This window comes from Notothenia rossii (assembly GCF_949606895.1).
Source record: "Notothenia rossii genome assembly, chromosome: 5".
Classification (NCBI taxonomy): domain Eukaryota; kingdom Metazoa; phylum Chordata; class Actinopteri; order Perciformes; family Nototheniidae; genus Notothenia; species Notothenia rossii.
In genome coordinates this window covers 54,166,006-54,189,133 of record NC_136903.1, presented here as the reverse complement: position 1 = coordinate 54,189,133, position 23,128 = coordinate 54,166,006, and the positions used below count along the sequence as shown (strand labels likewise).

Genomic DNA, 23,128 nt, shown 5'->3' with positions numbered 1-23,128 from the left:
ATCATTTACAAAACATCACCATGTTTTTTTTTGTTGTTTAATCCACGTTGGCGTACTACAACTACAAAAACAATCGGTTTGTTTTTTCATCAGGAAATGCAGCCCAGCTCACACAAACAATTTTTAATCATCATCCTCATGATAATTTAATGTATCATATGTTCGCCGAATTGACATGAAAGCACTAACAAATATGAATTTGCAGTAGTCAACTTTATTAAAACTTTATTAACGTGCCTAAACTCAGTAATTCACTAAAAATAGGTTTCTTTTTAACGGAGCCTCGTCATCTCCCCACGGGCAAACAAGAATATGTACAGTGTTAATAGTTTACTGTATTATTAGTGTTTAATCATTGTTGTGTTATGATAAAATCAGACCATTGCTTTTTTTAAATAGTCTGAATGAAACTCGGCAGCTCTCAGGGCCCAGGAGTTCAAAACTTTTAATCCCTATCTGATCAAATCAGATTTGGATTTTGGGGAGTTCAAAACCAAAAAACAGGATTAGGATCACTTTGATATTCGATTAGATCAGGACATCCAATCCAAGCTTTAATCTGAATAAAATCTTCAAAATGGGTAGTTCAAACCGACAACACAGGATTGGGATCAGTTTGATCCCCAAAAACTGGATTATCCTGACCCCATCAGAGGGGTGGGTTTCCAGTGGATTACCGGAGCAAAATGTACTGTACAATTTATTTAAAAATATGTTTCAATTGAAATAAGATGGCACATTTTGTTAACTGAAATAATACACAATGTTTAGCCTTTATGGGAAATACATTTTATTTTTTCCATTTTTGCTCACGTTTGTGGTGGCCTATTTTGTTTTCAACCAAATGTTGATGACATAAATGTTTATGCTCATAAAATTATCACAGCAAAGATTGTCAATCACAAATATCTTCAACAAAAAAAAAGTCCATCATCTGTCATTACCTTTCAAAAGTAATTGCGGACAATAGCATCTCGCCTTGCACCACCACTCAGTTTCTCATTTAGAGGGAAATCCATAGGTGGTCTTATCGATGTCAGAGAGGGGGACTCTGCGATGGACAGCGATATTGTGTAGCACAATACAAGCCAGGTTTATTTGGCATGCTCCTTGTGGTTCCACTCTCAGATAGTTGAGGCATGCAAAACGCCTCTTCAATACTCCCTTCAAGCGCTCAATGGCACACCTTGTTCTTCCATGGGCGTTGTTGTAGCGCATCTGTGAGGGAGTGTTGGGCGTGGGAAAAGGTGTCATCACCCATGGTAGGAGTGGGTAGGCACTGTCGGCTAATATAACTCCATTCGGCCTGTTGGTTTGGAATTCAGTGAACAACCGGCTCTCTCTGAAGATACGTGCATCGTGGACTGATCCAGGCCGTCTCACAACACAGTTGGTGATGGCAAGATCAGCATCTCCCACAAGTTGCACATTGATGCTGTGCCTCCCTTTCCTGTTGACATATTCCCACTCCCTCTGACGAGGTGCTTGAATATGTACATGGGTGCAGTCGATCACCCCAATGGTGTTGGGCATGTCTCCCAGAAGAAAAAAGTTCTGCTTCACTTTGGCAATCTGGCCATCATTGGGAAAAATCACAAAGTGATCCAGTAGGTGAGCCAGTGCATCAGACACAGCAGTCACCACTTCACCCACTGTTGTCCTGTGGACTCCAATGCCGTCAGCTATGACCTCATAGAATATTCCACATGCGTAAAAGCGCAGGGCAATGAGGACCTGTTCCTCTACAGTCAGAGCATGACTCCGCAAGGTTCTGCACTGCAGTTGTGGCCTGACCAGATCAGCAATGTAGTTGATGTCATCAAGTCCAAATCGAAAATGATTGTACAGTTCTTCTGTTGTGTGCTGTTGGAGAGGTTTGGGGCGCTCGGTGTGGACCCTTTGGCGGTAACCTCTCCTTCCAGCATGGAAGATGTGAATCCCTGCCATGACTGTGTTCTGACTGTTGTTTCAGTCAGCAGGCCTACATCAGCCTCTGAATAAAAAGTAATTGCAAATACACACCTGGAATGCATGTATTAGGTTGGTTAGGGCCTGTGGTTAATTATGTTATTCATAGCTAGGCCAGACCTATAAAACTAATTGCTGACCTGACCAAACCAGTGAGTTGGAAAGGTGGACAAAAAGGGGCCTAATTTTACATCTGCTGAGACCCATGCACTGCTGCAGGGTGTAAGGAACAATTACGACTCCATAGTTGGTAGCTTTAACAGAGAGGGTGGAGCGAGTAAAGTAAAGAGCGGAATATGGATGGAAGTTACAGACAATGTGAATGCAACAGCATCTGGACACAAGAGGACGGTGGACCCGGTGAGGTTGAGGTGGAAGAATTTGAAGCAAGATTAAAACTTTTAATCTCAATCAGATCCGATCAGATTTTGAAATCCCATTTTTTGTGATCCAGGATCAGACTACTCGGGCAGATTTTGTCCAAGTAGTTCAAAATTTGCAGTAAAAAAAATGAGTCAAACGTGGACAACACTCCATGTGAGTCTCGCTCTTTCTCTCTTATTGGGACAGACCTGAGAACATCATGCTCAGGAATATGGGAACTGATCTGTCGGTCAAATAGGCAACCTTGAGAGCATTGAAAGGCGGCTCTATAAATAAAATGCATTATCATTATTAAAAGAAGATTTTGGCAGGATAATTCAGCCCAACATTAGTTTTTACATGTGTCATGTCCATCAACTCAAAATGTTGCTGTTATATAAAGAAAGCTTCTTGGATTTCAAATAATTAAAATATTTCAAGATATTACCAGTATACATTCTAATGCTCTGAGTCAGTAAACATCAAAATGAGAAACAACTAAAGTGCGTCTTTCCAAAATGAGATAACTCTCGAGGACGGAAAGGTAAGCTTGTCAAAGATCTAACAATTTCACTTGGCTTCATTAGAGAACAAATAATTGAAAAGCTTCTAGTGTCATGGTTGTTTAAACAATGAATGAAACAAACATGTATTCATTCACACAATGGGATAATTTACCTTTGATCCATGATCCTAAAATTACAATAATCAAGAGACAGCAGATATCTGCAGCTAGGATTTGAGTGTTTTGTCTCAAAATACTTAAATTGCTTGGGTTTTCAGAAACTCAAGCTATAAGAAAAGTAAAGTACAATACATTTGATATGCTCTTTGCAGTATACTTGATCAGTGTTGACCCCTCACTAAAATATGTAATCGTAAGCATCCAGATTTTTCGAAAAAGGGGACAATACGTCTATGTATGTTTTCATTTTTTATAGTCATCTTAATTCCAAGATGCGTTTTGGAGTCGGTAAATAATTTGGTCTGTAAATGCACTAATAAGCCTTTGTGTCCCCCGGGGGACCGAAAAGACAGAGAAAGTAATTAGGTTTTCTAAGGCTGATTTCAATTAGTGATCCTATCAAGCTGAAATTGACCTTCAAACTTTCCATCTGTTGCTTGGCCAGACCTGATGTGAACTGTGTGTGTTTGTTTTGGATCTACTTAAGATACAATACAATACACCCATTTCCGTCTCTCATTCTGTGTGCTTTTTTAAGAGTTGCACTATACTTTTGTATATAGGGTATTATCTATGGACAATCTGGCTGATTCAAAGCCAAACCAGCCAAAAAAGGGCCATTTTACTGATGATTGGATGTTAAAGAGTCTTCTGGCAGCAGGTAAGACAACTTTTATGACTTTCATTTTGACTGATTTAGACCAAAGGATCCGTAATCCTCCAAGTTTATTTATTATCTTATTACCTGATCATAGTCTTGTTTAGAAATGTATATTAAAACAGAATCGCTATGTGCACAACATGATTTGTTTAAGTTCCAAACATACCTTTTTGGATGAATAGTCATAATTTTGCTGATCTGTTAAAGATCGGCTGAAATTTTCATCAGGCGCCATCTTCTGGTTCTAATTTAAATGTGCCAAATACATTTGTTATGGCTAAGTACACACCTTCCTATCAGTTCTACTTTATATGTGCTAATTAGCATAATGTTAGCATAATTGAGTGCTAAAGTAATATAGTCAATTTGCTAAATATTAGTATATTGTTAATGCCTAGATGCTGTCATGCTAGTGTTAGCATTTAGCTCAAAGCTCACTGGCTGCAGTCTCTTAGTCCTGTTCAAGTATTCATTGTCACTTCCACCTGTGTGAACACACTGTTAGACTATTGTGGTCTGGAATTAGGATGTAGCCAGTGTTGTATGTCCAGAAGGCCAATCTGGGAAACATGGAGAATTTTTCCAAAAGGCCAACTTCTCGTCCTCCAATATGAGCAACAATGGAAACACCTACCAGAAGCAACACTTCTGGAAGTCTCTTTCACATCAATCTGTACATCTTCTGCATAAATGTACCTTTCCCATCCCCAAACCCACTGCAGCGCTGATCCCGCCTCCACTACAAACCTCCCATTATGTCTTCATCATCAACAGAGGGCAAGGTACCAAAGAAAAAAAGAAGAAACGGAGGAGAGGGGGATAAAAGGAGGGCTGGTGAAAGAAAAACCTTTTATAGGGAGAGGACGAATCACAGTGAAATACAAACAGAGAGAGAGAAGAAGTGAAACAAGACACACAAGAAGATACAAACGACAAAATCAGAGGTGTGGTGAGGAAGGACAGAAGGGAGGCAGAGAAATAAAGACGTGCAGTGAGGAAAAGGGGGCTAAAAGGAGGGCGGCTCACTATAAAAACGTCTAGAAACTAAAAGCTTGGCAGACTGAGAGAAAGCGGACCCTGCAACCACAGGTAAGGCAAGCAGAACATTTGATTTGAACTTGTCTTTTTGCCAAACATTCCAAGAAAACAAGCGATGGAGATAAACGGAAAGAAAAGTATGAACACAGATGCTGAACAACTTGCAGCATGTACGGGACATTTAAAAACACTTTATTTTATGGTCCTCATGATTAATCTCTGTTGTCAGAGAAGAAATTGCTGAATTTAGTAGAAATCCTACTCTGTGAGATCGTAAAAAGATTTGTCAGAAATATTTCCCTCTTTGCCAGCTGTTTGAAAGGATTCTCCAGCTGTGGCATGTAAAGTGAAGTGGGTGCGACTCACAATAAATGAAAAAAAAGGTTTTTGTTCAATGTGTCTAATATTGAGATCGCTTTGGTCATGTGTTTTTTCACTCATTCACTGAGAAAAAGCTGGGAAGAGGTTGATCGGGTTGTGAATTCTTATGGAGAACCGTAAGCGTTTTCATAAACTCCTATAGTAAATCCCTGTATAATCAAGAAGGTTTACAAATTATTATTTTGTACTGTGTCCAAGGGGGAAAGAAAAGCTGTTGCTCTCAAGTGTTCTGTTTAGAGATAGCAACCTGTTTAAAGTTGTGCAGGAGTCCAAGCTGCAGCACTGAAAAACTGAAAAGTATTCATACATTTCATATGAATACATATTATTTAAAGCAAGATATAACATGACAATTATAATATTGTATTAAATGTGTAGGTTTATTTTATGACCTGTAACTGTGCAACTAAAAGTAAAAAAATATCTGTATTAAAGTCAATGAAAAATTAAGTGAGGTGTTTCAACAATTACACTTCGGATAAATAAATTCATATTTTAGCATATGGGATTAATATTGAATTATTGCTTTTTGAAAATGTTGAAAGAAAGGCTTTTAAAGTATAACAATTGTATAGTTTATGCAAAAAGTGAATTCTGCAATCTCACTTATGATACAAAAAAGTGAGAATTAACAAATACATTATTTTAAAATTGAAAAAGAATATGCGCGTTAACACATTTTTCTATTACCTTGTTGAACTAATGCCGTACATTCTGCAAGATGGTTTAGCACTACAACTAAATAAATAAAAAATAGAGAGATTCTGCACAATGTTGCATAATATGTTTTAGTAAAGAGATAACTATTTGTTATCACACTACACTCTTTAAATCTCAACATTTTAAGTATAACTAAAAATGTATCAGTTGTCGTGCATTGTAAAAATATAACAATCCTTGTCTGTAATTTAGAATAAAAATACAGATTTAACTGTAAAACATAAGCTTTATAAAGTAGTAACTTTAAATATACAGTTCATCTGCAATGAATAATACTGAAAACAACTATAGGGATATATTGTAGCTAAAGCTAAATTATAAACAATGTTCCCTGATGAGTGTATTGTTCTGTTGTCAGTGCCACTCGTTTGTACATTGAGGAATGCTTGTTACACAGCATCATTTGGTCAGAGACTTGATGGTTGAAGTCATCCCTTAGAAAGTTGATCCCTGCTGATCCTCATCCATGAGGCTCTCATCCGCTGAGGCACTACGGTAATTAAAAGGTAAATGAATGAAGCAGCAGCTTAATCCGAGCATTTATCTAACGTAAAGACACTCGGATGACTTAACATGTGGTTAAGAGTTTATATTATGATCTCATTCTTAAAAAGTTTTAGTTTGCTTTGATTTCAAAATGTGGTATCCTAACGACGAGGATTGAGAGGATCAGAAGAAGAGACGTGATCTTCCTCTGGCCTTTCAACAACTACGTCCAGATGTGAAACTCTTCCTGCAGAACGTAAAGGAAACTCGGACTGTCATGCACTTAGTATCCTCCGCTGTGATCACAAATATTTTCCTTGAAATAAACGGCCTGTGATGCGTGAGATGTTCGTGAATAACATTTTCATGACGGCTCAACATCAAAATGCTCTTGCAGTTTTGTGGCCTGTTTTTTAACTGTGGAGCTGTTTTCTGTCAGGGAGGAGCAAATGTTTTATTATTGTATGAAACACGACAAAACTTTCAAATGAAAAAACTTTCAAAAATCATGTCGTTACTTATTAGCACTAGATAGAAACCAGATCACCCTTATTACCAAACCCTAATCTGTTGCTGCAGTAAGGTGGACATGTTTCCATGCACTGTTGTATCCTGGATACTGGGACATCTGTTGTGCATGCATCAGGTATTTTATTGGTTTATTAGTGATACAAAACCCCGACTCCTGATGTGTGTGTGCTCCATACTCAAAGTGCATTTCCGGCACACTGTGTCCGTATTGACTTATTTTCAAATTAAGAGGATATTTCAGATGTCAGAGTTAATGTTTGTCAAGACTTTACATTTAATTATTACAAGGATACAAGGATTAATTGTTAAATTGCTTCACAACAATATCTTCCCTCTCAGATCTTTGTTCAGGCACAGACACCCGTTTACCCGTACACGAGGCCGAGACGACCACTTTCTTCTGGTGTAATGTGGAAACCAGGTGTCCCTGATTAGAGACCAGGTCTCTCGTTTACATGATCTTCGAAGGAAAAAGTCTTGTTAGATTCTGTAATTGAACTAAAGAACAAAACGCTCAAATAACTGATCATAGTAACAAGAATCATGTGTAATATTTAGTGCCTGAGACTTATCTTATTTTCTGTCCCAAAGAGGTTTTTCTTTCATTCATCAATGAAGCCCAAAATACGCAGTGATGCTGCCACTAATACTCACTAAAGCACCACATGTGGATTAATCCACCGTTGAAAATAGTTCCCAACAAATTCATAGTTTCCTCCTGTTTCACTAATTAAAATAACACTGACCAGAGGTTTTTGCAAATTATGTTTAAGGAAATTTGTCGAGGTAAATATCTTTATGGAACTTAAATCCTAATTTGAGCAGCTGAAAGGGAAAGACTGTCACACTGAAAAACCCAGGGGGAGATCTCGTTCCCATTAAAGACGGGGTCATAGTTGCACTTCCCTAAATTAGGTTCAGTATCAGAAACACACAGAAACAGATGCACACACCAGTACAATCAACACAAATACAAAGATAAACCAACACAATTAAAAGTTGTTTTCATTTGTGACCAGATTTAAGTGCAACAGTGAAAACAAAAAAAAAACACTTTAAAACAGCAGCAAAAAATGATCAGTTCTGTTTTTACGACTCTCTCTTCTGGCCTCTCCGTTCTTCTTATAGTCCTAACATGCTGTGATGAGATAGAAAATATCGCTTATGCAGACGGCTCCCTGTTATTACCTGTTGGCACAGACATTTTCCAACTTTAACCCATCCTGGGGAGTGTTTTTGAAATCCTGACAAGTGGGAAATTAAATATCAACAGTTATTAAGTGAGATGCTTTTACTTTAATAAGCTGAATGGGAACTAAAGGAAAAGTGAAAAGGTCCACACCAGTTCAAACCCCTACATCCACTGAAACAGATGAACGCCTACATTTGTTGAAAATGATAAGAAAATAAAAACACAAGCCTATTTGATTGATTTGAAATGAAACTAAAATATTTAAATAGTAAACTTCAGTTATTACAATGATCATTGTTATGGTTACTTGCTTTTCATTGAACACATCATACATACATAAGAACAAATACATGTATTATACATTAGATTGTATGAGGTACATATCGCCAATACTTTTATTGTTATCCAGAATGAAAACTTTCGTATCATGTAACTGTGTCTCTTATTTTGAAAAAGAGTACTTAATCCATTAACTTTATGGTTATTTACTTTACTTTTTTATCCAGAACACTTTCTTTTTTTAAAGAAGTACTCAATCCACTAAACATGGATTAATGAAAGACATCTTTATTTTTTTAATCAACATACTTCTAAAGATGTATTTGAGGTCAGATATTATCATAAGTTCTTGGTTACTTTACAAGGGGACATCCAAAAATGTAAGGGAACCCATTTTTTCTAAATACTTTTGTAATTATAATAATTGATGTGTACATGTGGCAGCACTTACAGATGAAAGGAGCAGACCCGGATGATAGACGGGACACACGTAAAAACTACCGTCGCACAGATTCACCCTCCGGAAGTATAGCCGCAAATCTGCCAGTCATTTCTCTCCTGTCCTTTATAGCGCCTCACTGAAAAGAGAACTAACGCAGATTCAGTTTTGTTATGATTGTTTTACGATCTCCTAACAAAAAGAGGAAGATTGTGCCACAAAGAAGTACTTCCCACATGCTGACCTTTGAGTTCTCTCGAGAAGGAGATTATTATTTGTTTTGTAGAAACACAGAGCCATACAATGTTCACTGAGGAGCCTAAACGTCACATTGTTGAATATATAGCTTTACCTAATTGGGTTTCTTTTTTATATATCTTGCATAAAAAATACATGCTGTTACACAACAGAATGATAGAAATTAAAATAAAAAGCAGTCCTATATTCCTTTTCATATGTGCAATTCAAGCTGCTTAACAATATGAAAAGATATCAATTTAAAATATTTTTTTTTGATTAAAACCTGCAATTGTCTTTACTACTTGAGATTGGATTAAAACAGATTTTTATACTGAATCTGTCATATTTTTCTATTTTTAGTTTCCTTTAAGCTCATAGTGCAGAACAAAACAAATTCAAAACAGTAATAGAAATACAAGTTCTTATAAAAACACAAACATACAATATAATGTCAAAGCAAAATGCATCTAAAATACATGGCTTACATTAAAAAAGACAAATAAGATAAATATGTTAAAAGACAACAATTCACAATCATCATTGATATTTTTCTTTTGAGCTTCAGGTTTAAAATGAAATTGTAATAATTCTTATCAAACAATAATGATAAATGTATTTATTTGGAAAAGTGGCCATTGTAGAGTCAGTCTCAATTATTTTAGCAATGAACCATCTCTGAACTGTGTAAACTTTCCCATTTAAGGTGAGCATAGGTCCAATAAATGTGAACTCTTACATGTTCAGCTGGTTTCTGGCTGTACTTTGCTCACCTCACTTACTATACCCCTGAGATTTGCTCGGAATAACAGAGCACCAAATGCTCAGTATCAGCAGCGTGAACACATTTTTTTGTTTTGTTTTCTTGTTTATGTTTCTACCACCTTACAGAGCTTGAAATCACTCGGAGCTAGTTTATCGGCTTGTTTTTGTTTTTCACAGCAATTGTACAGTTTGATTGAGTCTCACCGCTCTGATTATCCTGTTTCCAGCTGATCCTAAACTAACTGATAAACCTGCTGTGTGGAAGTGCATTATTCTGCAGGCTGTCAACATCCCACGCACAATTCAACATTTCCTTTGTGTTGTTTCTGAAACATGGAAATCCTTTGCCGTAAATCCAAGCAGAAGCTGAACTCAGAAGCTGAACCCTTTTTGAAAGGATACAAAACTTTTCAAACAGGCAGCAAGGGTTCAAATCAAAATATAGATTTTGGTGTATTATTTATTTGTTCTTATAAATTCATCACAGTAACAGGAGCTACATAGAGACAGTTAACCAGCGCGCTGTGGGCTGATGTGAATTTAATTTGTCAAGATAGACGAAAGTTGTTGAGCCTTGAGTTTGACACCCCCTGGTCTAACCGTTACATGTAATAGTTTAAAGCCCAAACCTAGTTAAGCTGCCTTGTATTTTTGATAAAGCTGTTTTAGTTTAAATCATAGTTTTCTTAAATTACTATTTTTTTTTTGTGTAAATGAAACACCAATCTGCAGCTTCTGCAACAGAGTAGATCAAATTTAAAAAAGGGACCCCGTGTGTTTACTTACACTGTAAGTGTGTGTGTGTGTGTGTGTGTGTGTGTGTGTGTGTGTGTGTGTGTGTGTGTGTGTGTGTGTGTGTGTGTGTGTGTGTGTGTGTGTGTGTGTGTGTGTGTGTGTGTGTGTGTGTGTGTGTGTGTGTGTTTGTTCACAAAGAGCACAGATAGGGAGCATTGGATAAATCCTTCCCAATGCAATTTAAATGTTCCTTGTTATTATGGCCGGAGCCAACCAGCATGACCACCTTTCGTGTGAAAACAGGTGTTCATAAGTTCCTATTCCCATTCCTAATATTAAATGTATTGCACCAGGATGAACATTTCTATCAATTTGTTTGTCTGATAAAAAGTAATATTTCTTAAATTAACCTGTAAACCTTCTTCTTCTTCTTCTTCTTCTTCTTCTTCTTCTTCTTCTTCTTCTTCTTCTTCTTCTTCTTAAGGATTACACTTGTTGAAGGTCATATACCAAGTATTTAAAGAAAAATAATTGTACAAAGTAAAAAAGAAAATTTGCGAGAAAGTTTCTCGTTGGCACAAGAAAATAACGCATCCTACACACGGTTCCGCTGGAAGCTTTCACTTTGAATGGGGTGACGTCACGCTTTGCCGAACTGAATTGTGGTTCCGTTGCTTCGCTTTGCCTGCGTTGCTCACGCTATAAGTTGAGAGAAGTTCGGCTTTTCAAGCGTCGACGGAAGTGCCAGCCGATCAAATGATATGCCAGTACAAGCGCTAGCCAATCAAACCGCATGCTATGTGTGTCCGGACAGGAGATTAATGTGATTGGTTGTTGGTCTCGCGCCAGACACGCTCACCGGCAAGCATTAACGCAACAAAACTGTGTGCAGGATACGTTACCAGTGCTCACAAGAGTCCACCAATTTGTAGCAGACTGCTATGTTTATGTGTGGAAATTAGGGTAATAGTCATTCATAGGCCCATGCAGACTGGTTTACTGACTATCCTGCTCTGCTAATTTATGCTGCAGCGTTAATACCTCCCAGGTTTTCTGTGCACACTGCTAAGGCCCCTTAGACAAGTGTAAATTGTGATATTGTGCTTTATAAATACATTTTCATTGGTTTATCGATTGTACACGATGCAGTCAGCAGTGTGCTCCGGTGCTTCAATAAGTAGCTCCACACCAAACTGTCCATAAAATGAAATCAAACTTTGAAATATAACTAAATTAAAGTCTGTACTGTTATTCCCCACATCTGCAGTGGGCTGGTGGTCTCCTGTACGCTCTGGCGTCTTGTGAGCACGATTTAGGTTTTATTTTTTTACATGTCCCTTTGGGGAACATCGTTTTCCTCCCTTTCTCTTCCTGAGTTCTTTTTTTTCCATTGAGGTTTTTCTTTTCCCAAAGTGAGGATTGTCGGAGGGCGGCGTATGCTGCACAGATTGTAAAGCCCCTGTGGTACATTTGTGTAACTGGGCTGTATAAATAAAATTGATATGTCCTGATTTGAAACCGTTACCATCTGTCTGTTTGCTCTGCAGTCTGTGTTTAACTACACTCTTCTCTTTACTCTAATACATGCTCTAATCTAATGAAAGTATGCAAACACAGCTTCATCCTTTTTCCAATCTAAAATGTACAGCTCATAATCAGGAATGATCATTCCCAGTTTGCAAATGATCACATAATGTACAGTTCTTAGTGAGACACTGATGCAATGCTGTATTTTATACTTCTGATAATCCGACCCATTATTTTTGGATTATTACAATTTAGATTCTTATCAAAACAGTGTTTGGGGGGCATATGCTTTTTGTGCAGTTTTATAAGAGCTAAAACACAAATAAGAATGTATAAACACTTTTGAATTATAAAGATGTGATGGCTATTTGCACCCATACTTGAACGTATGTGTAGCATTGTGGATTCTACATATACTGTATATATATATATATATATATATATATATATATATATATATATGTGTTTGTAATACTTAACATTTGAGTAGGTGATTAAGAAAAATTGTGCAAAACCTGTCACATCTATATTACATTTCAATATTTTCCTAAACAGAAAATGTATAACAGTTGTATACCTCTTCCCTCCTCAAGATGAAGATTTCTTATGAAGATGTATTGCTTGGGAAAATAATCTATCAATTTAAATGGGAAAAAAGCCAACATCTGCAAAGACTACTAAATATTTACCTACCAAAGAACGCTTAAGAATATAAAAAAATAGTGTAAACTGCACTTCACAGGAGCTCTCCTTTCAGCACCACTAACAGCTGCACCAAAGAAGCAGTGACATTCAAACTGTTCACATGGCAAACAATCATTTTAATTTTATGAACTTTCAGCCTGAGCTGTACTGTAAGTGGCAGTCAATATTTTTTCAGGTCAAATTCCCCTACTGGCATCCTATATTTCAGCGTTTTGGTTTAATTCCTGCAATGTATGTTGTCACTGCAATCTAACCGCTTCCCCGAGCCTGTTTTTCAGGTTTCAGGCTCGAAAATGACATTCCCAGAACAAATGACCATATCTTCTCTTCTAAAATGGTTAAATTAATAATCTTTTTTCTCAAAGTAATGATAAACCTGTCAGTTGGATGTAGAAAAGTCAGATTCAATATAGATGTTTTTTATTTTAAAGAAAATTCAGATTGAACATGGTAAAAAACTGTAAATTATAGTGTCCGTCCAAAACATATTTTGTACTTATAGTGAAAACTAACCTTGGATGATGGGTTAGTAGACTAAAAGCTTTAGGAATCCAAAGTACAACATATAATAAGTACCCTGTATCAAGATTGATGCAAAACAAGTGATATTTGACCTTTTTAGACAGATTTAGCAAAAAAAAACCTCTTCTGGGGCCATTTAGGTGGATTTTTCATATCTCTGGCTCCCCCTGCTGGATTTTGACATGTGACATCTCTTTCTAACCATCAGAGCCAATGGAATCGAGGAGAACTCCCACATAGTCCTTATTTGGTCATGTGTGTGTGTTAGGCTGCTGCATTGCCAAGACCGGAAGCAGCAGCCACTCTGGTGGCTACCATTAGCAGCTAACTTTTGCTCTGCGATTTTTACATAAAAATGGAACTATGGATTATAAATAATTCAAATTATTGCCCAGAAACTTTATCAACCTATGGATTAACCGATTCAGCCGCGTTTTTTCTCGTTTTAATGCCATTGAACACGTCTTTTGATCAGATTAACAGCTATGGTGAGACGATCTCCCTAGAAGCTACGTAAAGGTACGTGTTGTGATGTCTGTCTTTGCTTCCCCTGTCGCAAGTTCGGATAACTCAGTGATGATACTATATACTTAAATAATATGTGGAACCTCAGCTTTAATCGGAGATCTTGTATGTGCAGCTACGATAAGTAATAAGGGTACTTTTATCTTGAGTTCTGTGCCAATGTCCGTTAGCATTTTTCGCTAAGGGGTCATTTAGATGCTTCTTATGAGACTTGTGTTTTGTTTTGGTAAGAATGGTTTATATATTCAGTTAGCTGTGATTATTTCCGTTAATCTGGTATAACACATTAATAGGTTCTTAAATATTAAGATCCCCTGAGACACAGTGTCCTGAAAAAAAAAAACAGGGTCCCCGCCGGCGGGGACCTTGGGGCTTAACAGGTTTTAAGGCTTCACATGAAAACTGTCCAAAAACAATGTTTGAAAGCAGTCTCAGATTGGTTGTATTGGGCTGCAATACAATAACTTAATTCAGTGCCCAAACAGTACGTACCAGAGCTTTATAGAAATAGATTTGAGTTGGTTTGTAAAGGCACCCTAAATGCAGTTTGAGTGACCTGCAAATCACCTGCGATGATTCAATGTTTCTACTGCCCACACATCTGCACAGGTTTTTGTTGCTTGTTAACTTCCCCACCGATGTTTCTGTCATTGTTTCACCTCTTTAAATCAGCCCGCTTTGAAACAGATCAATGCACCCAAGTGTGGTTTCCAAAACCTCATGAGAAACAGCCACTCTGATCCTCTGTTGATGCTTTAAAGTCGAAACAGACGCTGGACAGGAGATGTATCAAGGTGGTTGGAGTTGCTGTTTAACACGTACAATGTGTGAGACATTCTTGCTCAATGCTTTCAAAATGTATGTTGTGGGTTTTTTAAACACTTTCCTGCGGGCTTCAGAGGTGGCTGCAAAGCCTTTTGTTTTTTCCTGCTTTACAAAGAACAGTGACTGTGATCATCTTATACTCAGATCTGTTTACTACTGACCCAAAAGCTGTCTACGATGAAAACGATAAAGACATGGTCCACAATGTGTCCCAGCTTTTCTTGCTATTCGGCCAGGCACAGCGCCAGGATTTCTTTTCTCCTGGTGCTAAGGCGGGGCTGCACCAGGCTACACCAATAAGTGGGGGTGCTAAGAAAATAGTCGATATTCAGGACTTCAGTTTCTTTATAAAGGAAGTTCTCGTTGTTTTCCTTTGAATCCGATCCAGCACAAAGCATCATTGAATCATATGTAGTTTTAACTGAGTTTTGCCAAAGAATATTCAACAAATATAACAAACAAACATTTAGCATGATCCACCAAAAGAGATGCCAAATTATTCACTGTTATAACCTTTTAATAAATGGGGCGAAGCCTGCGAGCTAGTTCAGGCAATCAACTCAAGCACCAATGATACATTAACACGTGACGCGCCTCGTCCCTCTTACAACCAACCAAACACATTCTCCTAAACATGCCGCTCTATTTAAGCTGCCAGGTCTTCCTGCCTCTGCCTCGCTATGCTGCTGATGTTGCTGCTGCTGCTTCCACACAGCTGCTGCTCGCCTGCCCCCCCCCACCACCCCAGCTTCCACCTGTAGGCTCGGGGGATAGTTATGTAATCATCACTTAAAGAGCCTGTGACACGATTTCCCCCCATCATCCAAACCCATCAATTTGAGTAAATATTGTCCCCTTGAAAACCGTTACTGAACTGATTTTGGATATTTGTACTTTGATAACCATTAATCTGCCCTTCAATGTTGACCATTTCCTGGATCTTCTCGGGGATTCTTCAAGTCCCGCCAAATTATGGGTGACGTCAATGCGGGCACAGCGCTCCAGCTGCACCGTTCAGGATCCCAGCATCTGCATGTAAACGCACGATGGCGCACACAGCAGCAAGCTCAGACAGCGATGACAGTTTAATTTTGAACGTGTCTGAGAGCTCATATGAGGCTGAAGGATCGGTTTATTTTGTATCTGTTAGAAGTTTAGGAATTAGGTGCGTAAATATGGGCGATCATACGGTCATGTAGCCAGTGGTGGACTGGGACTAAAAATCAGCCCGGGACTCTCGACCGGCCCACTTCGGTACAACTAGTAAATTGTCAACGGGGGGAGTGGGGGATGTGCTAGTGACTTATCCGACCGGCCCACTTCGGTACCGGCCCATCGGGATTCGTCCCGATGGCCAGTCCGCCACTGCACCCAGCCCAGCCCACGTAAACTGTCAACGGGGGGAGCCTCGCTGCGGGGAAACGGTGGACCTAGTGTCCCGATCGGAGTGGGAATAATAATAATAATAATAATAATAATAATAATCCGTGCATTTTATCCATTAATTTCCCCAACATTGTGGTAAAAAAAAACACACGTTTAATCCATGTTGGTGTACTACTACAACCAGTGGTGTAGTGGGGATGTTTAACTGGGTGGACGGGGTGGTGGGTGGACGGGAGACACTATGGACGCGCTCGTGAACTGTCAACGGGGGGGGGCTTGGGGACCTCTGTGTCGCCTGTCAGCGCAATTTACATGATGCCGTTTAGACAATATAATAATAAAGGGCGGTGCCGGCTGTCAGCGAACCGATCCGGCCTTTCTGCGCGACTATCACTCAAATGCGGGACATAGTCTCAATGTGTGGGACGCGGGACAAATAATACAAATGCTGTGTGTGCAGTCCCGCACAGTGAGGGACACCTGGTCACCCTACACACACAGTTCTGCCCCTCACACACACACGCTTCAAATCAAGTTGCATAAATGCTTGAGCTACGTTTTTATTATAATTACTGTGAAATCTGCCTATTATGTTTTCTTCATTATTACAACAAACACACACTTGCAACTGATAACACTGGCAATGATTTTAGATGTATTAGACTATTTAAAAAAGAAATCATGCTTCAAATAAGTGGGGGTACGGTGTACCCCCACGTCCAACGCCCACTACACCACTGAATGCAACTACAAAAAGCTAAGGTTTGTTTTCTCATAGGGAAATGCAGACCGGCTCAAACAAAAGATTTTTACATCATCATCCTCACGATCATTTAATGTATCATATGTTCGCCGAATTGACATGAAAGCACTAATAAATGTAGTTTCATCCACTTGAGTTTACAAAAATAATCGATTTGTTTTTATATCACATCCGACGGGAGGAAATTCAGCAGCACTCACTACCGATTTTTAATCCTAATTTAATCATCATCTTCACCACGATCATTTATGTTTATGTTCGCCGAATTGACATGAAAGCACTGACAAATATGAATATACTGTAGTCAACTTTATTAAAACTTTATTAACGTGCCTAAACTCAGTAATTCACAATTTCTACGCATGACAGCAAACTTTGTCCGTGTTTGGCTCTCTCGCCGCACAGTGAAGCGTTCCCGCATTGACGTCACTTCCGACTTCCCCCAAAACCTCAAAATGAGTCGAAGGAATTTTCCCGCGATGTTTGAAATTATTGATATTTATCGGAACGGTATCGCTTTTTCTTTTTTAAACTGACGGTTCGAGATTACTAGTAGCCCACTATTTCATTGCACAACAGTTGTTGGGTTCGTGTCACAGGCTCTTTAATGTTCTTTGTAAATCTGTGGAGTGATGAGGCCTGAGCCTAGACGCCAAACTCAAACTATATGCTGCTTCTAATAAACATATCAAAGAGAAAAACATGGGTTGTCTGACTGAAATAAAGTTTAGAAACACAAACTGTTTTTTCAGCATCATAATACACAATGGGCCTTTCACATTTCTTTAATTCCCCTCCTCGACTCCCCTCCTCGTTTCTTAGTCCCGCCCACAGGAGATGCGAGCGGAGGAGCCGAGGAGGGGAGCCGAGGAGAGAGGAGGGGAAGCAGCAGGCGGTTAGAGAAATGAGAACTGCTCTCCTCTGAGCGGTCATTTTATAGAGACGTCCATTAATGATGACAGGAGGCACAGCAGCCCTCTATCTGATGGACAGATGTGTTCATGATGACTTATATATTTACTTTTAATTCATTCACGCTGCGGTATAATGAGACAATAACAGGCTACAGATACGGACACACACACAAACCCATATATATTTATATAAATAATACATACAATTTCAAGTATTATCGCACTCTCATAATAACGTAACACTATCAGAGATTACGTTACAATGGGGAAATTAAATTACGGGCCAAAAGTTGTATTATTTGCAAGTATTAAAAGTAAGCATAGGACACCAAACCAACAGAGACCTATCTGTCTGCCGCATCTACACACAAACACACACACACACACACACACACACACACACACACACACACACACACACACACACACACACACACACACACACACACACACACACACACACACACACACACACACACACACACACACACAGTACCACACCTACAGCTCCTAAAGCATATAATATATCAGGATACAGCCGTTGTGTATTTTATTATGTGAAGCACTAAATGGTTTCAGAAAAATATCGACTCTTATATCTACTAAACTAGTGAAATGGAGTTGAGCAGACTATAGGTCTATAATGGTCACTCACACAACTGAACATTGATTTAAAAGATTATTGTTGATAAAAAACTAACAACATCGGTGAGGGATAGTGTCCTGATTCACAGTAGAACATTCGTAACAAGGTTTTGACGGGCGCACTATTCAAAATTTCCCAACCACTTAAGTTTCACATGAAATATTTATAATATATAAATAAATGACTCACCAGTGTTGTTTTAAATAAACGACGATGCGTCTGTTGTTGTGGTTCAGTGCAAAGTTTGTGCTGTATGCTGGCAATGGGTGGTACGACATTATTTGACTAATGATACGTTCAAGTGTTTCTCGGAAAAATCCAATATTTGTGTATTACAGATTGAGGAGTTGTTCCGACTATAATGTTCATTAACTTTTGAGAGGTAGGCCAATGTGGAAACAACATAGATGGTACTTTTTTCCCCCTTTTTTCTTTTATTTGTTCAGAGAGTTTAAAAAACAGATTGCTAGCTGTTGCATTAACCTACAGTATGTAACTTTTGTACCGCTGTATATTCCAAATGACACCTGATGGGGCTGAACAGGGGCTACCCAGATTCGTGATGGGGCTTTAGCCCCAGTTAGCCCCGGTTTAGTGCCGTCCTTGTATTCGGCCAAATGAACAATTCACCCTGCTTTGTTTTACATGTATCAACGGGAATTTACTGCAGCATATATTTATAATATGAAATACTTGAACGTATCAATTATCAATTATACAATTAACTACAGGGGTCCCTCAGGGCTCTGTTCTTGGTCCCCTCCTCTTCTCCTTGTACACAAACTCGCTCGGATCAGTCATTACCCTGCATGGTTTTTCATACCACTGCTACGCTGACGACTCTCAATTAATTCTGTCCTTTCCCCGCTCAGAGACCCAGGTCGTCGCACGTATCTCTGCTTGCCTAGCAGACATCTCTCAGTGTATGTCTGCTCATCACCTCAAGCTCAACCTTGACAAGACTGAACTGCTTTTCCTTCCGGGAAAAGATTGTCCCACTCTTGACCTAACAATCAACATCGGCACCTCTGTTGTTTCCCCGACTCAGACTGCAAGGAATCTGGGTGTGATCCTAGATAACAAACTGTCCTTCACTGCAAACATCGCTGCAACAACTGCAGATACACGCTTTACAAAATCAGGAGGATACGTCCCCTCCTGACCCAGAAAGCAACACAGGTTCTGGTCCAGGCTCTCGTCATCTCACGCCTAGACTACTGCAACTCCCTCCTGGCTGGTCTACCTGCATGTGCCATCCGACCTCTGCAGCTCATCCAGAATGCAGCGGCTCGTCTGGTCTTCAACCTTCCTAAATTCTCCCACACCACGCCGCTCCTCCGCTCCCTTCACTGGCTTCCAGTAACTGCTAGAATCCACTTCAAGACAATGGTCCTTGCGTACCATGCAGCGAATGGATCTGGCCCTTCCTACATCCAGGACATGGTTAAACCGTACACCCCAGCACGTGCACTCCGCTCTGCATCGGCCAAACGGCTCGCTGCACCCGCACTGCGAGGGGGACCCAAGTTCCCATCAGCAAAAACACCTGGGTTTGCTATTCTGGCTCCAAAATGGTGGAATGAGCTCCCCATTGACATCAGGACAGCAGATAGCTTGCACATCTTCAGGGGGAGACTGAAAACTCATCTCTTTCGACTCCACTTCGAGCGATAGAATTACTAACAAAGAACTGCTAACAGAGCACTTATATACTAATAAAGGACTGGCTTATCTAAAGCCAGTTTAGTAGCACTTGAAATGTTTGGCTCTATGAAACCTGATGTACTTATATGATTCTGTTTTCTTCAAGGTTGTATCTTCCTTGTTGAATGTACTTATTGTAAGTCGCTTTGGATAAAAGCGTAATGTAATGTAATGTAATAATACAATGGTTTGGGAAAATAGCAAACTGATCCTGACACTATATGGCTTTAGAGCATTCCTACCGTAAAGTACCACTGGCCTGCGGGAAACATGAATTATTCAGGACTGTGGAGTTTGTGTTTGTCATAATTTTCTTTTAGAAAAGAAATAAGTATAGAGCTGCAGTATGAGCCATGTTGCTTTAGGGACTGTAAAATAGAGGATGTTGGTGTATGTGGGGAGAGGGGGAGTTCTTAGGTTTGACTTTTAAAACCGTGTCCACTACAATAAAATTGCTTTTGGAAAAACGTATTTTTCCATTAATTAACAAAAAAAGGCAAAGCACACAACATGTAAAGTATGTTGATGTAAATTATCTTTGTGTTCTCTTTTTTCTGTCCTTAAGACAAAACCGCTGTCTTTTTATAAGCAATCATTTAGCTATGAGTCAATCACCCTTTTTTGTATTTATTTTCGTAAATTGTAACTATTTGTAAAAGCACAATAACACGCTGGCCTATAGATGAGAGTAACACCTACGTCACTTCCGGGCAAAATTGACGGCCCCGCCCACTTTTGGGGGAAAACAACTCTGTAATTTGAATGGCGGTCAATACAAATTCTGAAGCTTTTGCCAATCTGATGAGAATGATTTGAAAACCTTGGATTTTTGGATCTTCAAAGAGCCCGATTACAATGGCCAGTATGACAAACAGTTACATTAAATAATTTGAAATCGACAATCGGGCTCGATATATGGTTAAATTAAAATCAGTAGGCGAGGCTGCAATTTCGCCAGCTGTTACTCTCATGAGCGAGGCGGAAAATAATTGTTTTTATCATGCCTAAAAGCTGCTGTGTCGTTTATTGCACCTCAAACATTAAAACAAATCCAAAGTTACGTTTTTCTCTAAGAAAAAAGGACAGTAAAAGAAGAGCTCTGTGGCTTCAGGCTTGATCGCCATTCAATTGACAGCGTTGGTTTCCATCAAACGTGGGCGGGGCCGTAAAGTGGATCTATGGACATCAATCGCCAACTACTATATTTAACCATATATCGAGCCCGATCGTCGATTTCCAATGGCTTAATGTATTGTTTGCCTGTCTGGCCATTGTAATCGGGTTCTTTGAATATCCAAAAATCCACGCTTTTCTTACATTTCTGATCGGTTTGGCAAAAACTTCAGAATTTGTATTGACCGCCATTCAAATGAGAGCTTTGTTTTCCCCCAAAAGTGGGCGGAGCCGTACTTTTTGCCCGGAAGTAACGTGTGTTACTCTCATGTTATGGAAATGTTTATGTAATCAATGATAATTTGTTAAGTTATTTTAATTTTATATTTTTAGATCCGTGAGCCAGAGTTAAACCACTATAGAGTGGTGCAGAGATGACGTATTTTTGTAGGCCGTCACGGACGTAAGCTGCGCATGGGTTCCCTCGACAAAAAAGCAATGGGATTTCTCCATAGGATTTTGGAATTTTGTAAAAAATAAGATCTGTGGAAAACAAACCTGTTAGATAAATGCACGTTTTGTTCAGCCGGATAATATCTACATTTCTACCCTACTTTTATAATTTTCTAATCATAAATCTTATCGCCAGAAGCAAAATGCTAACGTTATGCTATAAACTAACTACAGCCGAGTACAGCAGGGTCGCACGACTTCAACGTCACGCCAACTTAAGATCCATATTCAAAAATACGGATCAAAATTGTACAAGTTAAAGCGTTTATTGTAACAGTTTTATGGCAAGCCATTTGAGTATTTATTCGATATCCTTGATATCAGACGGCAGCTGCCTACACTGGTTGGCTCTTTGATTTCACTTGTTAGATATATGGTCAAACTAGTTTGGCACTCTGCTTTACTAGTTAAATAAAACATTATACTAGTCACTCTTTTTCACTTTTGTATGACTAGTTACCAATATCTTCAAGTCAACCCTTAAAACTCATCTGTTCAACATCGCCTTCCAACAACAACTCACTCCCCCCCCCCACTTAAACTTCCATTTATGCCCCCTGTTTTATGTTTTTTATGTTTTATGTCTTGTCCTTGTATGTTTCTTTGTAAAGCGACCTTGAGGTTATGAAAGGCGCTATATTAATAAATTCAAGTTATTATTATTATTATTATTACCACATAAGCCTTACTAGTGACGCTAGGAGCAGCACTAGTAGCACCACTGTCCCAACTTGTAAGCTTTTTGATAAACTAGTGGCCCTCTGACCGTGCTAGGGACACTAAAAGTCTTACACATGAACTAGTGCGCTGCAAAAGCTCCGACATGTTAACTAGTTACAAAAAACTACCATCTGGTGGTAAAAATGAAAAAACAAGGATTGCAACCAACAAGCCAGGAAGCAAACTAAATTGAACAGTCTCAATAAGAGCCAGCTGTCAGGGAAATTATAAACAAGGTAATAAACCAAACACTTGATGAAGTTATTATTCTTGTAAGTCAAGTCTGGCTGAAAATCCATGGTGCTTAACAGAAAGGAAAGGAGAATGGAGAGACTATCTGGTATTTCCAACAGACAACATATCACACTACACTGCTGCAGCCCACACACCTATAAATATTAATCAATGTTTGATCAGTGTGAGAAAGGCAGCTGAGTTTCTTTATGCAGCACTGACGCTTGGTGGCCAAGTTCCTTTTTATTTGAAGTTTTAGTGCAGTCTGAAAAACATTATTTCTGAATGTGATCTTTTTATGTTTTGTCATTAAAGAGGAAACTGGATAAAATGGTTAAATATGTCTGCAAAGATAATATTATTGTAGGAGTTCTGACCCAGATGTATCCCTCTTATTTCAGTTAACACAACATCAATGATTGGTGTAACTAAGGTATACAAGCTGTCTAGACAATAAGGATCATTTTGACACTAAAAAGTAAATCCAGGGATCCCATGTATGTTGAAACAGTTAATGTGGTATTTACGTCTAGATAACTCTTTTAAGTTCT

At 38.9% G+C, this 23,128-nt stretch overlaps 1 protein-coding gene and 1 long non-coding RNA gene across 2 annotated transcripts in view; both read right to left on the bottom strand.

The window, feature by feature from the left end:
* Window positions 1-999: 999 nt before the first annotated feature.
* LOC307038837 (putative nuclease HARBI1) lies at window positions 1,000-1,947 on the bottom strand (the record flags this gene model as incomplete). The annotated part of the gene is made up of 1 exon (XM_079680513.1): window positions 1,000-1,947. One exon carries the CDS (start codon window positions 1,945-1,947, stop codon window positions 1,000-1,002), a length of 948 nt encoding a protein of 315 aa, XP_079536639.1.
* Window positions 1,948-7,215: 5,268 nt separating this feature from the next.
* The window catches only part of LOC307039976, a 30,451-nt gene continuing 14,538 nt past the window's right edge, over window positions 7,216-23,128 (bottom strand). Inside the window, exon 3 of the long non-coding RNA XR_013808381.1 lies at window positions 7,216-8,882. This is a non-coding gene — a long non-coding RNA (uncharacterized lncRNA). The remainder of the gene's footprint in view (window positions 8,883-23,128) is intronic.